A 15,283-nucleotide genomic window follows, 5' to 3' on the forward strand; every position below is an offset into this window, starting at 1 on the left:
GTAATATTTTCAAGTGTTTCAATGTTCAAATAGTCCAGTTCCATCCTGTATCTCTCAAAGTAAGACAAGATCTGCCCACTGTCAAGTTAAAGAAGATACCAAAGAAGCTTTCTGTGCCCAAGAAGAGACTAATTTTTCAAAAAAGTTAGTGGTGATGATGCTGGACATAAACTTTCTAAAACTGAAGACATTATCCTGGACAGATCCAATGCAGGTAATTCTTTATGAATTGAGAACTTTTGAAAATTAATAAGAATTCAGTGTTCATTTTATTTAACCCAGATTCAAATTATTTAACCCTTCTGGGACTTCCAGCAAATTTTTATTTGAGTTGAAATATTCACTAATTCTATTTAATAATATACTCAAACAAAATTGTGATATATCAACTTCCTTTTGGGAAGTCCTTTTTGGACTATGAAGAACTAAACACACTAAAATAGGCTTTTTTAAGGGAAAAAATTAAAAGCATTCATATTTAAGAAAGAACATACTGTCTAATGAAAAGAAATGTCCAGCAACTCTAAAATAATCGAGTTTATGAGATATTCTTCTTGGGAGTTTCATTTTGTTGTTTTGTTTTTGTTTTTCTGTTTTTTAAAGCATAGACAGCAAAGTTTCTGAACTAATTTCAGTCCACTGTGGAAGCAGGAGTAGAATGTCACTGACTGAATTGCTAATTATAAATCACTAATTGTTGAGTGAGATGTCTTTTAATTTTCAAGATCACTGAAGAAAAAGTAATGACAAGGCTTCCCACACCATCATCATCACAAAAGACAAGGTGTATATTTAGAAGTAGTGTTTCTTTTTGTTTTTTAAAATCAGTAGGCAAGGGCTACTTGATAAGCATGTTGCTCCAAGACTCACGTGTTTCCTGTCTTCCTTTAAGAGGTATGCTCTCATGGTGTTCGTAGACACTGGAAACACTGACTAAATATTCAGTCCCAGGCAAGAGGTCTGAAGAGGCAAGTGAGACCCATTTTACACTTGTGCTTGAAGGTAGGAAAAACCAAAGTACTCCTGGGACTATTTCAACTGATACCATATACAAGCTTTCAGTCCTGCAAACAACTTACAACTATATAAACATGGATACCTGGAGATGGTCTGTAAGCAGGTGATGATGAAGGGTCACCTTGCCCTGAGTCCTCTCCAAGCCCTGTCCTAAGTTCTTCCTCTGTATGACTTAGTTCTATCTGCACCTGACAGTGTGACCACTGGGAGAACAGGAGACAATTGCTATGGTATCATGGGTGATCACTGAGCCCTCCCCAAGACTCTACATGGTGGTTCACTATTTTCTAAAGCAGTTTTATAATGACACAATATACTGCAAATATTAATATATGTAGTTTGACAAGTTTTGACATATATTTAACTTACGGAACCTTCACTACATTCAACATAAAAAAATATAACCAGTACCTCTGGATGTTTGGTTGGTGACAACCGCCCCCCACTTTACAAAGAAGAAAGCTGAGGCAAACAGAAATGATCATTTTTAAATGACTTGCCAGGATCATTCAGTGATTGACCCAGGTCAGGACCAATGGTCTTAATAAGCTTTATTGGAAAAGGGTCACATGATAAAGGGATAGCAATCAATTGAGCCATATTAATATATTTTAAAAGTTTAGCCTACATCCATGAGTAACCCTTTCTCCCATTTTGATATAACCAAAGGGTACAGAGGAAGCTTTCCAACCTTTGAACTTCTGCTCACTATACCCTCATTCCCCTATATACTGTTGACTCTTCAGTCTTTCTGCAGAGGGTCCTGCAAGGTTTGGAAAAGGACCAGAAGGGAGGCTAGATGCTGGAACTTCACATCTTCCTTCCTAGTTGCCAGAGGCAATGTAACTTAACAACTGGGAACCTCAGTTGTTTCATGTTTAAAACAGGATAATAATAATTCTCTAAGGGGGAAATGGCTACCTTGAGGTCATAGCATTAGGACCAGAAGGTCTTAGAACACATGAACATGTAATAGGTATTGGTTGAGCAGGAACCAACATGCAATGCAGGGTTTAGTGTATATCAGGTGATGAGGTCACCAATGGTTCCAGAATGCTCTACAACAAAAATAGTGCTGTGGACGCTATCATGCAAATATAAGGATGTTCTCTGTCACCAGCCAGCAAGTAAGAAATCAAGATCATGGTCACACATAGCTGCCTTTCTTTGTGTTTTGCTTTCTAGAACATGTTGGAAAGGAAGAGGATGTTTTGAGACCATCATTTAGGAATGTCCCTAAATGTAAGCCATTTCTGCTTATGTGGAATCTTTGATGTTCTCACACATTGTACCACAATAGTGAAATATAATAAGAAATGTTTATGTGAAACACAGCACCTCATTGCAGCCTACTCTTATTTTCTTTAAAAAAATATTCTGTTTCAAAATGGCAGGGACTAGAAAGAGACAATTTCCGTAACCTGTTTAATGTCAGTTGTTTTCTAAGACCTCAGCCTTCTGAGAAATCCTGCCAACAGATGCTTTTTGAAGTACAAATTAAACTTCTGTCCTCACAATATCCTGATCTATCCCAAGCAATCAGTCACTGTTTTTAAGTTTTCAAATGTTAAGTAGATTATCTACTGATACTTTAACAAGAAAAAATGACAACACAACAGATATGGGGACACTATTTTCAATCTTCATTTTTTTTTCTCTTCTAAACACTTAGATTTAGTCAAATAATTTCTCTTGAAATTCACTTATTTTATGTGTTTAGTTGAAAGCAGAATGTGTTTGAAGTCTTGGAACATTACTTTTAGGGTTTTCCACTAAAGTTGTAGATATCAACAGTATATTGAGATAGCAATAAGTATTACGTCTTTCAGAATTTACAGAAGTGGACTTGGGACTTTAGTTTGGAGCTCGTCTGCAGCTCTTCTGCGTTAATTCTCTTTGAGAATTAATACATCTGCTCCAGGCTAGTGTTTATTCAACAGATGTACCCGACTGCTTACTTGTTAAGACCACTGCATTGTCTGATGGAGAAATCGACAACTCTGCAACATCGTCCTCGTTTTTCACAGGTGAGTAGCGCACCAACAGGTTTCTCAGCTCAATAGATGAAGGAGGTGCCCAGGTGACGCGCATAGTGTCTGGACCAACATTGGTGAATCTCAGGTCCATGGGAGGAGGGACAGCTGGTTTCAAATAAAAAGGAAGATTATATTAATATGATTTTTAAAGTCAAAGCTCACAAATCCACTGAAAAGGTAAAAAAAATCAATATTTCATGCATAAAGGAAACAGAGTCATAATCATGCAAATAGTCTAATCTAAATCTAATCTAAGTCATGGTAGACTACTGTTAAAAAATTAAACACTACATTCAGTACTGTTAGGCTCCTTTAACCTTTCTGCCATCATCAGTGTGTTCTAAAGAATCATTTTAATCTACTTTTAAATAGGTTGATTTTTACATACATGATGAATACCACTTAAGATTCTTTTATCCCAGGCCAAAGAGGCTTAAGTTGCCACACAGCAAAAAGAAACATAGCGGGTACGTTCCAAAAAAAACAAACACACATGCACACAGACAAAAGACAAGAAGGTCCTAAATGTCCCCCCGACAAGAAATATCTATGATCTAATGGCATAGCCACAATTTCATTCCATGAATTCTACTTACAAGTGAGAAGGGTTCATGCAAATTGGTTCTCAGTACATTTCTTACCATGCAGGGCAGAGAACCTTTAAGATGTTGCATGCTGGTCCCCAGACTGTGGTTAAAGAGGAGTTCCTTTACCTTATGATAGCAACAAAATCTAGCATATGTTGAAGTTTATTTTTCTTGTACATCAAAACAACCCCTTCCATTCTACTGTAAATTTTGATGGCTTTATAGTCAGCTACATAAAAGGAACATGGTGGAGTTTATCCAGAGGTAGAAGGAAGAGTGTAATGGCATATTCTGGAAGTACCTTTCAGCATGAACTGGTGTTCATCCTAAAATTTGGTATTTATGTTAGGAATTTAAAAAAAAATGCTAGGTCTACAAATTTAACTCACCTCTGCTGCTTTGTATTTACTAGATCTGACATCTAGATTCCTCTAGTTTTATGCATACTTGCAGTTTAAATGAAAGTGCACTTAAGACTCTTTGCATACCACTTCAATTAGTCAGGCATATGCTTTAGATTCCTTAGGCTCAATCCCTCCCATCTTCATCTCTGTGGCCAATTGCTGGCTTCTCCCTTGAAACATCCATATTTAACCAGAGTGGCTGTTGGCAGCATGCAACACCATCCATGTGTCAAACACAGAAGTTTTTAAAATTCACCCGTTTGCTGTGTCAGTGTAGTAGGGGCACTCTCTCCGCCATTAATGAGAGTGATAACGCTAATGTCATTGTCAATGCTGGGTTCCAGCCCTGTAACTGTGTAGTATCCTACTGAGGAGTCCACAAAATCTTCAAAAATAGGGATCCCTTCTCCTGCTGCAACTACTGTGATGCGGTACCCAATAATGGTGGAAGAGTTTAGTGGGGTCCACCTCAGGCCAATGCTTGAATCGGTTATATCAACAAAGCTTAGGTCAGTGAGTTGGGCACCTCTATTTAGTTACAAAGCGAAGAGGGGGCAACAGGAAAATAGAAGCAAAAAAAAAAAGAGGAAAAAATAAAGCAGTGTATATCAGGTTATCTATAGTCAAATTGATAGACTGGTAAAGAAATGATGGTAATATGCAATCTATTTCAAATGATCTGAAAAGATGTCTTAAGTATCCTGAATAGTGCTTTCCTGGGAAAATAAAACAGGTTACAATATTCTTTTAGGGATTTTCTTGCATTTTGAAAATGTCCCTAAACAGTAAAGTTTGACTTCTCAGATTCCTAAAAATCATAGGCCAGTTTAGGATGTCAAAACCCAGACACAATATCCACATTAAGTATCAGCAATGATTTAAAAAAAATCTCAAGCTGTCTCAGTAGGAAAATCAAAGCTTGCATGAAGGTTTTAAAAAACTGGCTGATAAATTGGTTTTTGCCTCATACAAAACTCATGTCAACATCATGGTGATAATACTAATGCATTATGGATGTACAGTGTGAAATGTGCCTTTCCCAAAAAAGCACATTCAGGCCAAGGACAGACAGGCTTGCGTCCAAGGCCACTGTCAATCTTTTAATTCATAATCAAAGTTATTTAATTAGCATTAGTAAACACATACCAAACAGTGCCAAAGAGGACACAGTCTGTGCAGTAATTTCATTCTGTCATCATCCAATTTTGGACAAACAACGAATGTATCCCTAGATAGGTCTTTTCTTTCAATTCATAAGAAGGAATGCCCTGTGGGCGTGGCCTTGATTTCCTTCTTCATTCTCTTTTCCCTCCTCCAATTTTAAAAAAAACTTTGAAGTTGCAAGATAAGGAACTGGATATTGTCAACCATACATTACATCTGTGCTCACACATGGAGACAAAAAAAATATTTTATAGATGGCTGCTAAAAGCAGAAACTGACTGTAAAATCAGGCACAGATGTCACGATGGGATGCATTTACCATATTACTTTTAGGCCGTCAGTACTGAGTACAGACACATTACATTTTAGTAATTTCCACGTGAGCAAACAGTAGAGAGTTCATGCCACTGTTGCCACTCCATTACATACTCATAGCAACAAAGAGCATCCCAGTGAAGCACAGACAGTGAAGCAGTGTTATCAGCAAGCCTTTGTCCAAACTGTCATTTTGACTGCGTAGTTTTGGAAAGTGTGGTTGGGAGGTTGGCATTAAATCCCAAACACACTTGACACACTCAGCCATCTGGGGATTAAGATTCTAATTCCTTCTTATTGAAACTGCCACTCTGAGGAGAACAGCTTATTTTTCTATTACCTGGGATGATGGTATCAGAGATAGGGACACTTTTCTTGTCATCTTTGACAGTGTAAACACTGACATTGTATTCCAGGCTGGGACTCAGATTTTCAAAAGTGCAAGAACTCTGATCCGCACGAACCATTTCTTCCAAAGCATTACCCTGCTGTCCGCTTGTAGGGGTGGTGGTGATTCTATAGCCAGTGATACCTGGAAAGAACAGAAAGGAGGAAGTTACCACAGAGCATTGATGACCCACAGAGGATTAAACAAGACTCCATGGTGGACTGATGAAGGAGATTGAATGTTTATTAAGGATTCTACTGCTATTCAACCCTTTGAGGTTGACCAAGAGTTTGAGTACGGTCAAGAAAATCTTCTGTTAAATAAAATAAGCTCAGGACAGAAAGACAAAACTGTGTATTCTCATTCATTTGTGGAAATTATAATGTTGATCTTATAGAAGAAGAGAGTAGAATGGAGATCACTAGAGACTAGGAAGAGTAGCAAGGAAGGGAGATACAGAAAGGTTAGATAATGGGCCGGGCACAGTGACAGCCAGTTTGGGAGGCTGGAGGATCTTAAGTTTGAGGCCAGCCTCAGCAATTAAATGAGGCCCTAAGCAGCTTAGTGAGACCCTGTCTCAAGATAAAAATTTTTTAAAAAGGGGGCTGATGATGTGGCTCAGTGGTTAAGCACCCCGGGCTTAATTCCTGTTACCAAAAACAGAAAGAAAAAAGGCAGGAAGGAAGAAACAAGGAGGGAAGGAAGAAAAAGAAAAAGAAAGGTAGGTAGGTAAGAAAATGGTACCAGAATACAGGTAGATAGGAGGGATTTGTTTTAGCGTTCTACAGCCCAGCAGGGTGACTATAGTCTACAATGATTTATAATATATCTTGAACTAACTAGAAGAGACTGAAGATGCCCAAAACACACAGAAATAATAAGAGGAGATGGAGAAGCTTATTTGATTATTACAGACTGTATCTATGTATTCAATTATTTTACTGTACACCCAAAATATGTACAAATTTTGTGGGTCAACTACAAAAAATAAAGCTACCTTTCAGTAACAACAGAAAAGAAAGGAAATCTTGAAAAAAGGGGAAATGATGACCAAATTCCTCTCCTCCTACCACTCTCCCCAGCTTTCTCTTAATGATCAAGTCTTGGTAGGACTGTTGAGGGCCATCTCATTTTACCTGCATGGTACAAAACACTCTCTCGACCTATGGGATTTTCAGGAAGAGAAACCAAGGTGATGCCGTTCATTCTAGAAAAAGTCTATAAATTATTTAAGACTTCAGGAATCATGGAAATTAGGCAGTAAAAGAATTGATGGAGAGAAGGGAGAGATTCAAGTAGATGGTGACAACTAGAGATCTTCAGGACCCGAAGATAAGAGGTGGAAGAGTGATGATGTTAAACTTTCCAAAGGACAAGGAAACAAGGGTCTATTTTATCATTAGGAACAAGGTGAACACTAAAGTGTTATACAAGGAAATCCAGCTGGATGGGAAAAAAATATTTAGGTCATTGCATTGGCTTGTGATCATCTGATGAGGCCATTGAGACTGGAGATTAATGACTAGCTGCCAGCCAGCATGAAACTCTCCAGCAGAAAGTTTCAAAACCAGAGTAACTCAGTTGGAAACTGGGTAGCTTTGGCTTAAACTATGTGTTCATATATTTAAAAACAAACAAAAAAACACCAAAATCATTCTAGACTTCAGAGGGAGATTAGAAAGGATATTTTGAGCTACTTTTACCTTGTGTGATTGTATAAACTGATCAGACTTAGAGATAATTACCTCAGTTTTATACCCACATATCAGTAGAGGTATGCAAAAAATACTTCTTACAGGTTTTTATTTTTGTACCAGGGATTGAACCTAGGGGAAATTAGGGGCAATGTACCCCTGAGCCACATCTGCAGCCTGTATTTTATTTTTTTCTTTGTGATCCTTGGGATTGAACCCAGGGCCTTATGCATGTGAGGCAAGCACTCTATCAATTGAGCTATATCCCAGCCTCTTTATTTTGTTTTTAATATTATATTTTATTTTAGAGACAGGGTCTTATTAAATTTCTAAGGGCCTCACCAAGTTGCTGAAGCTGGCTTTAAACTCACAATCCTCCTGCCTCAGTCTCCTAAGCCACTGGGATTGCAGGCATGTGCCACTGCACCCAGCTACTTCTTACAAAAATTTTAACAGTAAAATAAGTACGAGTTAAGTAATAAACTAGATATATTCCTCAAGTTAAGTATAGCAGGTATGGATGCAACCAACATTAGCTGAAACTTTGGTTTAGTAAAAAATCTTGGTTTTTGAAACCCTCCTACTGGTCCCAGTCCTACCTGGGGTGGTGCTCCTCTCCCAGGACACAGTAAGCTCGCCAGTATCAGGGTTGGCCTCCAGGTGCAAGTTGGTCGGTGGAGACAGTGCTATGCAAAAAGAAAATGTTAAATTAAAAATGAGAGCTCACACAAAGTACTTGGCCAGAGGAATGTTTCTTCCCCTTCTTTCTTTTCCCTTTATCCCTCCCAGCCTTCCTTCCAGAATTGGTGAAATTATAGAAGTCATAGTATGAAAACATGGTGCACAATTATTTTGTACTACTAACGGAATTATTTCCAACTTTCCAGCTTGCAAATACTCTTGACATGGAAAGAACATATCTTATGCCCCAAAATACCCGGTATGAGTTGGATCCGCTCTTCCAAATTTCTAAATAGTAAGTCGGAATAAGATTTTCCCCCATACTATTCTTATAAATAGTGCTATTGACAGATTTTTAAAAGTAGAACAGTTTGAAAAGCTAAAAGAAAAGGAAAAAACACAAGAACTCTCCCTATGTGTCACCACTCTGTTGACAGTCGGCTGTTCGATTTCTTTCCCATCTCTCAGGACTTGGACACTGTAATCATATTCCACTCCTGGAGTCAAGCCTGACACGACAATGCTTCCTGAGTCTGAAGTCACTTCTTGTGGGGCCTCACCTCCCTGGCTTGGTTGCACACCCAGCTAGAGGGAGGAGAGCACATAAACACAAAGGACAAGCATTTCTGGTTAAATAATAGTTAAATTATAATCTAGATACATGTTGAGAGGTTGTGGTTAGACTTTATATATCATGGCTCCTCAGAAACACACAATATACTGTCACTGGGGAGGCATTTGGGACGTGCCGTAGCTCTATTTCCAACCTCAGCTGGAAATTCCCTAGATTGGAGCCAGGGTGGAAGAGGTATCGTCCAAATGGCACTAAGGTATCTTCCAAATGGCACTAAGGTAGTTTGTGATGGATGGTTCCAGAAAAATGCCTGGAACCTTCTATTAAAAATGCTGATTTGCTTGATAAAGGACCTTCTGGTATAAACAGGGGGCTTTGGGCCACATGATATAGTTCACTTCTATTTTCTTTTGTGTGAGAGGAAATTCCCTAGGCACTCTATTAAATGAGTTATTTATATCTAGTTCACTTTTCAGTTGCCATTTCAGGGCACCAGCCTCTGTAGCACCTCTTATTAAAACACACACACACACACACACACAAAAAAAAAAAAAAAAAAAAAAAAACCCTCCTCTTGAAGACATTATGTTCATAGTTTCAGCTGCAGGATATGTTCCAAAAGAAGAATTAAAATAAATGTGCCCATAGTTATGGTGTTATGAAATGGTGTTAGACCTCAGAAAAATCCTTCATATGCTACGCAGCATCTGAAGGTTAGATTGATGCCATTAAAGGAAATCCACAAGGTACATTGGCACACTTCAAAAAGGAGTCTCAATAAGTGGCCTAATAATCAATATGGCCATTACATACTCAAAAAGGAAATTACCTCTGGCTTATTTTAAAAATAATCCTGGGGGTTTAGTCTTAATTTCCAGTCTTGATGAATTATTTCTTCCTCCATTCTCTACATAAACAACAAAAGTAATTCTTTCAAGCATATTCATTTGTATTCATCATTTCCCTAATATCATTACTTAAAAGAACATGAATCCAGATATCTACAGGGGAGACCTCAATCTTAACCTCTATTAAAGAGATTTACCCATGGGGCTTTGAACAAGTCAAAAGGAAACTGATTGGATGAAAGTGTGATTTTTAAATGACTCCGAGTTTAATTGTTCTCCCCAAATTGGCTTTTGTGAACTGCTTGGCACCCAAACAACATATCAAATGGAGTTCTCCTACATTTTCTTAAATGTAGTTCCCTGGGGGAAAGGATAGAGAAAATAAAAAGAGCAACAACTAACAGGTCCATGCTAATGTTTTCTCCTTTGCAAAGCACACACACACCCTCAGTCCATCCTTGCAGCAACTGAACAAGGTAAGCAAGGGGATCCTCCAGGTGTGAACAGAGGCAGGTGACAACACCCAGGTCTCCTCTCCTGAACAGCTTCTATCTACTGCATGCAAAAATAGGATGGCTCTATCAAGCCTGCATCACAAGAATTTAGGAACATTTGCAGTTTACCTTAATCCCAATCCTTGGAACAGGGATCCATGTGATCACAATGGTGGTCTCAGTGACCTCTGTGTTGAAAGGTGGAATGGAGCTCAATGGCTGCACTGTGAAATGAACCAACACATGTGTTCAACACCTTCAACTCGTAAACGATGGTAGAAAATGTAAAAAAAAACAAGTATCTTTATCTAGAACTTGAGTTTAATGAAACAGTAGATGGAGAAGGAGTTACTTCATCAGGTGGGAAGAGCAGTGCTTCTCAATGATCAATGTGCCACACAAATAACCTGGTGAAAATCCAGGTGCTGATTCTGGAGGTCCATCATGGGGTTGAGGAGCTAGCTTTTCAAACCTGCCAATGATGCCAACTCTGGTCTGTGAATCACACTTGAGTATAACAGGTGGCTAGACAACACTTTCAACTCCTTAGATTCTGTGATTTGTGGCTTTTCATTAATGTTGGGATTTGAGTTTGGTGACAATAAATTTTCTTATAACAGAATAAAGTCCCTTATAAAATATGTAACTGGTCACTGCAAACAGAGAATCATTGGGTTTCTTAAACATTAAGAACAATGGTAAAATTACAGATGTGATCTAAAAATAGCTTTTTGCTGAATTTTCCACAATGGTGACTATATTTTTGGTTGTGGTAAGTGATGCCATATAAAAGTTAAAAAATTCTGAAATCATGAATGCATTTTAATTGTAAAAATTCATCCTTTTAATATATGATTGTTCATTCATAAGAACTCTATAGAAGTTTAGTATCCTACCACTAGAATTAGAAATCATAACAAAGGTTTATTTTGCATCTCCTAGCATCCTAGCACCAGTTATTTCTCTTAGTGAAAATATTTTTTAAAGCAAGGGATTAGACAAAGGGGAATGAAGGGAAGGGAGTGGGGGTGGGAATAGGAAAGACAGCAGAATGAATTGGACATAACTTTTCTATGTTCATATATGAATACCACCAGTGAAACTCCATATCCTGAACAACCTCAAAAACTGGAATTGAATTAGAATAAGTTATACTCCATATGTGTATAATATGTCAAAATACACTCTATATCATGTATATCTAAAAAGAACAAAATTTTTAAATGTCTTCAAAAAAGCGAGGAGGAGAAAGAGCATGTGTACACAGTTAAGGCAGGCACTCCCAACAGCCTTGCAAATTTTTGTTATAAACTTAGAAAGATGAGGCTTTGGAAGCCAAGAAGTTTGAGTTGGGTGAATTAAGTTCAAGGGTTTGGAGCACATTAGTAGCCCTGGGTTATGCCTTCACAGTTCCTTCCATTTTATGTCCCAACCAAACTCTGTTCTCACTGGGAAAAATAACTACTGAAAACATTTATTCTAAATCATGAATGGCTAGTGAGACAAAGAGTTATCCTCCAGAATTACACCAACAGAGATTAAAAAGTCTTCAGACTCTAGTCTATATAGCTCAAATCAAATGTTGTGTTTTGTTTTTTCTGTGCCATGTGGGAATTTAGACTCAACACTGCAATTCTTCCTTTTTATCCCCCCTCAGTCTGGATTTTATTGTCTTACTTCTTATTTTTATTTTTAAAATACTGTGTGGGAAAAAGTCAAATATCTGTGTGGGCCATTTTGCAGAGACTGCTATAATGGCTGAACTGAACTAAGGTTTAGTGAGCTATTTTGTTAAGTATATTATTCTGGTGGCATTTGGGGAAACGGGGGTGGGTGATCCTTGGTGCTCTCCAGCACCTCTGAAATCATACATTACGTGGCTGTGGCTCACTTTGCCAAAATACCAGGGCCAGCAGGGAGTCACCATTTTTAATGACCCACAAGAAACAATTTAGAGAACAGTCAATTTCTTTTATTGAACATCTGTGAAAGCCACAACTTTTTCACAAATTACATTCTCTCCAACAGTCCTGGACTTTAGAACTGGGTATTTTCTATTGCTTGAGCTAGCCAGGGAAAATCTTCGCAAGTTTAAGATGATCCTCTCTGTCTGGGAAGACCATTACAGGAAAATCACCAAACCACAACCCCACAAACTGATGTCAAACAACGAATGTGACTGTTAAGTATGAGTTACAGATTCTGGAAGGTCTTGTTAGGTGAAGAACTGCCTGGCTGTTAAAGAAATAAAATATGCCCTATGAATAAAGGAATGAGCCATATTTTCCCCAGAAATAGCTGCTTCTTCCCACTTTTCTCACATTTGCTCTTAAGAATTCAGCACAAGTTATAAAACTCAGGAAAGTTATTGCCAGAATTCAGCTTAGTAAGACAGTAAAAAAGCTACAGAAAGTTACAAGTAATTTCAAAAACAGCTAGCTCTGCAGATGTTTACAGCCACAGGAGTATTTGAGGTTTAAATGAAGTTGTATAACTCCTTGTTTACGTTGGTTTATTTAAATATAAGCTGGCCTGAGTGGTTCTCATTATCATTTCTTTCTCAATCAATCATCTCAACAAATGGGGAAAGTATACTCTGCAATGTACTATTTTAACCTTTACATAATAAATATTAATTTTGCTATTAGCATTTAATTCAAATATAATTATATTTAAGTAAATATATGTATATATGTATATATGTATATATATATATATATATATATATATATGTATATATATATATAAACATATTCAAGAAAGCAAAAAATAGCATTTCCAATAAGTATATCAAAGTTCCCCCCGCCAAAAAGTTCCTGTACTGATCCCCTCACTCCACTTAATTATTGTTATCTTCACTAAAAATTCTCTTTCATTTCATAGGCACTCTACTCTATCCAGCAAAAAAAGAAAAGTACATAAAATGTCTCATGCTAATGAAAAAGACAACTATATAATTCTACATTTCAGTAAAAAAGGTTGTCTGTTGAAAGGAAGCAGGCACAGGACTTTCCATTCTAACTCAGTGAAGGCCTTTCTTAAGAAAATACAAAGACAATTTCATGAGAGTAGATTTTAGGCTCTCTCAGAACCAGATGACATAAAAGAGTGAAATTGTAAGGTGAACTTTCTTTCAAATTAAAAGCAAATTTCATTTGCCTGTGATTAACAATCATTTAGGAAAAAGCCTTCATTGGCCAGCCACCAAATTTAAATGGAAATAAGTTTTTGGTGAAGTAGGGATTCTTATGGGGAAACATTTATAGAGAGATTTCTTTGGGAAATAAATTCCAGAGTTATGTACAAACTAAGGGTTGTCTTGATTTTTTTTTTTTTGACTGCTTTTGAATGTCTATATTTTTAAATTAGTAAAAGAGGAAGATTTGTGGAAAGCTTTTGGGAAATTGAAAACTAGTACATGGTTGCAATATATGCTGAAAAAAAGTGCTTATGTTAGATGTGTTCATAATTCAAAATGTCAAGTTGAAAATAACAAATAATATTCGGCTAGCAATAAGGAGTCTCATAATACTTTGTAATGTAAATGGAATGTACTTAGTGGAAATCAGTTTGTGAATAAAGGCCTTTATTGTGATGTGTATATATAGAAGATTTAAGACCATTTACTCTAAAATGTTGAGCAAAAGTAGAAACATGACCAAAATTTATTAGAATTTTCACCCTCTGTGGAACTTCAAGAGTTTTTTAAGGAAAAGAAAAAAAAAACAAAAAAAAATGAATGAAAGAAAATAAAGTTTGTTTTGTGTCTTATAGAAGTACTTAATGCTTTGCTGTCAACAACACTTGGGAGAAAAAATTTCCTCAGCTTCTTGGTCTATTGGCTGGTTTCCACTCAGTCCCTAGATATTTTTTATTCTGCTTGTATGGCTATCATTTGATGCCCACTGTAACAAACTATAGGTAGAGATGCTGATTTATTTTGTCTTAACTATTTGGTAAATTTATTTTGTCTGATACAATTTAATTTTTCTAATTGCAGGGTCATTATGCTACTCAAAGTGCTAGCCTAGGAGGAAATAAGGAACTTGGCAATGTATGCAAAAAAAAAATTTTTTTTTCATTTTTTTGAGCTACTATAGATCAAACCCAGGGCTTTGGGCATGCTAGGCACGTGTTTTGCTGATGCAGTCACATCACCAGCCCTCATAGAGAAGATCTTTCTTCAAAAATTGTATCAGCTAAATGAAATGGCATGTTTTTGAATTACATTCTGGCACAAGCTCCTTGTCTTGTAGCAGATGAATAATAAACAATTTATGGCCCAGCAGCCAATCCGTAGAGCACATTTTTAGTAGCATTGCTTTAGATGATGTACTAAGTTTTTAAAGTTAACCTTTAAAAATAGAAGAACAGAGACTGCAAAAATACAGTAAAGAACCTATGATACGGCTGGGGATACAGCTCAGTTGGTAGAGTGCTTGCCTTACATGCACAAGGCCTTAGGTTCAATCCCCAGCACCATTTAAAAAAAAAGAACTAAATTTTGGCTTACATGTAGTGAAGACTCCAGTGGCTTTGGGGCTTTCTTGGTCGCCTTGGATACCTACGAGGGTGACAGTGTACTCAGATGCAGGCTGCAGGTTCCTCAGGGGGTACTTGGAGACAGAGGGCCCCACGTTGTACTGCTTGGGCCGGCCCCCTCGGTTCAGGCCCAGCGTCAGTCGGTACCCTGAGACCGGGCCCAAGGTGGGGTCCAAGTTACCAGGACAGTTGTGTCACTTTCATTGACAAATTGGAGGTTAGTGGGAGCATCCAGTTCTAGAAAAAAAGATGAAACGTGTGAAGAAATATTTAGATCAGTAATTATCTCATTGGAATCTTAAAGCTTGACTAAACAGTGTTGCGTTTCTTCTACTCAAGGTAGAAACTAAAGGAAAAGTCAAAACTCTGGAGAAAATGAGCCTTTAAGAGACAGAGCACTTTGTACAACTGTGCCTAAACACTGTGTCAGCCATGAGAAATCCTTGACCTTTTCCCCTTGAGGGTTATCCTTTGGACAGTCTCATTTTCAGCAAGATCTCCCATCACACTCAGAAATTACAATTACATTAAAGTGATGG

At 37.4% G+C, this 15,283-nt stretch overlaps 1 protein-coding gene across 1 annotated transcript in view; it reads right to left on the bottom strand.

Annotated features, from left to right (window-relative positions):
- Nucleotides 1-15,283, bottom strand: part of LOC143410596 (fibronectin-like) — a 55,463-nt gene that overhangs the window by 12,412 nt on the left and 27,768 nt on the right. The window contains 9 exon segments of the mRNA XM_076871437.1: nucleotides 871-960; nucleotides 2,976-3,158; nucleotides 4,301-4,570; nucleotides 5,864-6,055; nucleotides 8,205-8,291; nucleotides 8,703-8,871; nucleotides 10,332-10,426; nucleotides 14,716-14,898; nucleotides 14,901-14,981. Coding sequence (XP_076727552.1) covers nucleotides 871-960; nucleotides 2,976-3,158; nucleotides 4,301-4,570; nucleotides 5,864-6,055; nucleotides 8,205-8,291; nucleotides 8,703-8,871; nucleotides 10,332-10,426; nucleotides 14,716-14,898; nucleotides 14,901-14,981 — 1,350 coding nt within the window.

The sequence above is a fragment of the Callospermophilus lateralis genome, chromosome 11, assembly GCF_048772815.1.
Source record: "Callospermophilus lateralis isolate mCalLat2 chromosome 11, mCalLat2.hap1, whole genome shotgun sequence".
Lineage (NCBI taxonomy): Eukaryota > Metazoa > Chordata > Mammalia > Rodentia > Sciuridae > Callospermophilus > Callospermophilus lateralis.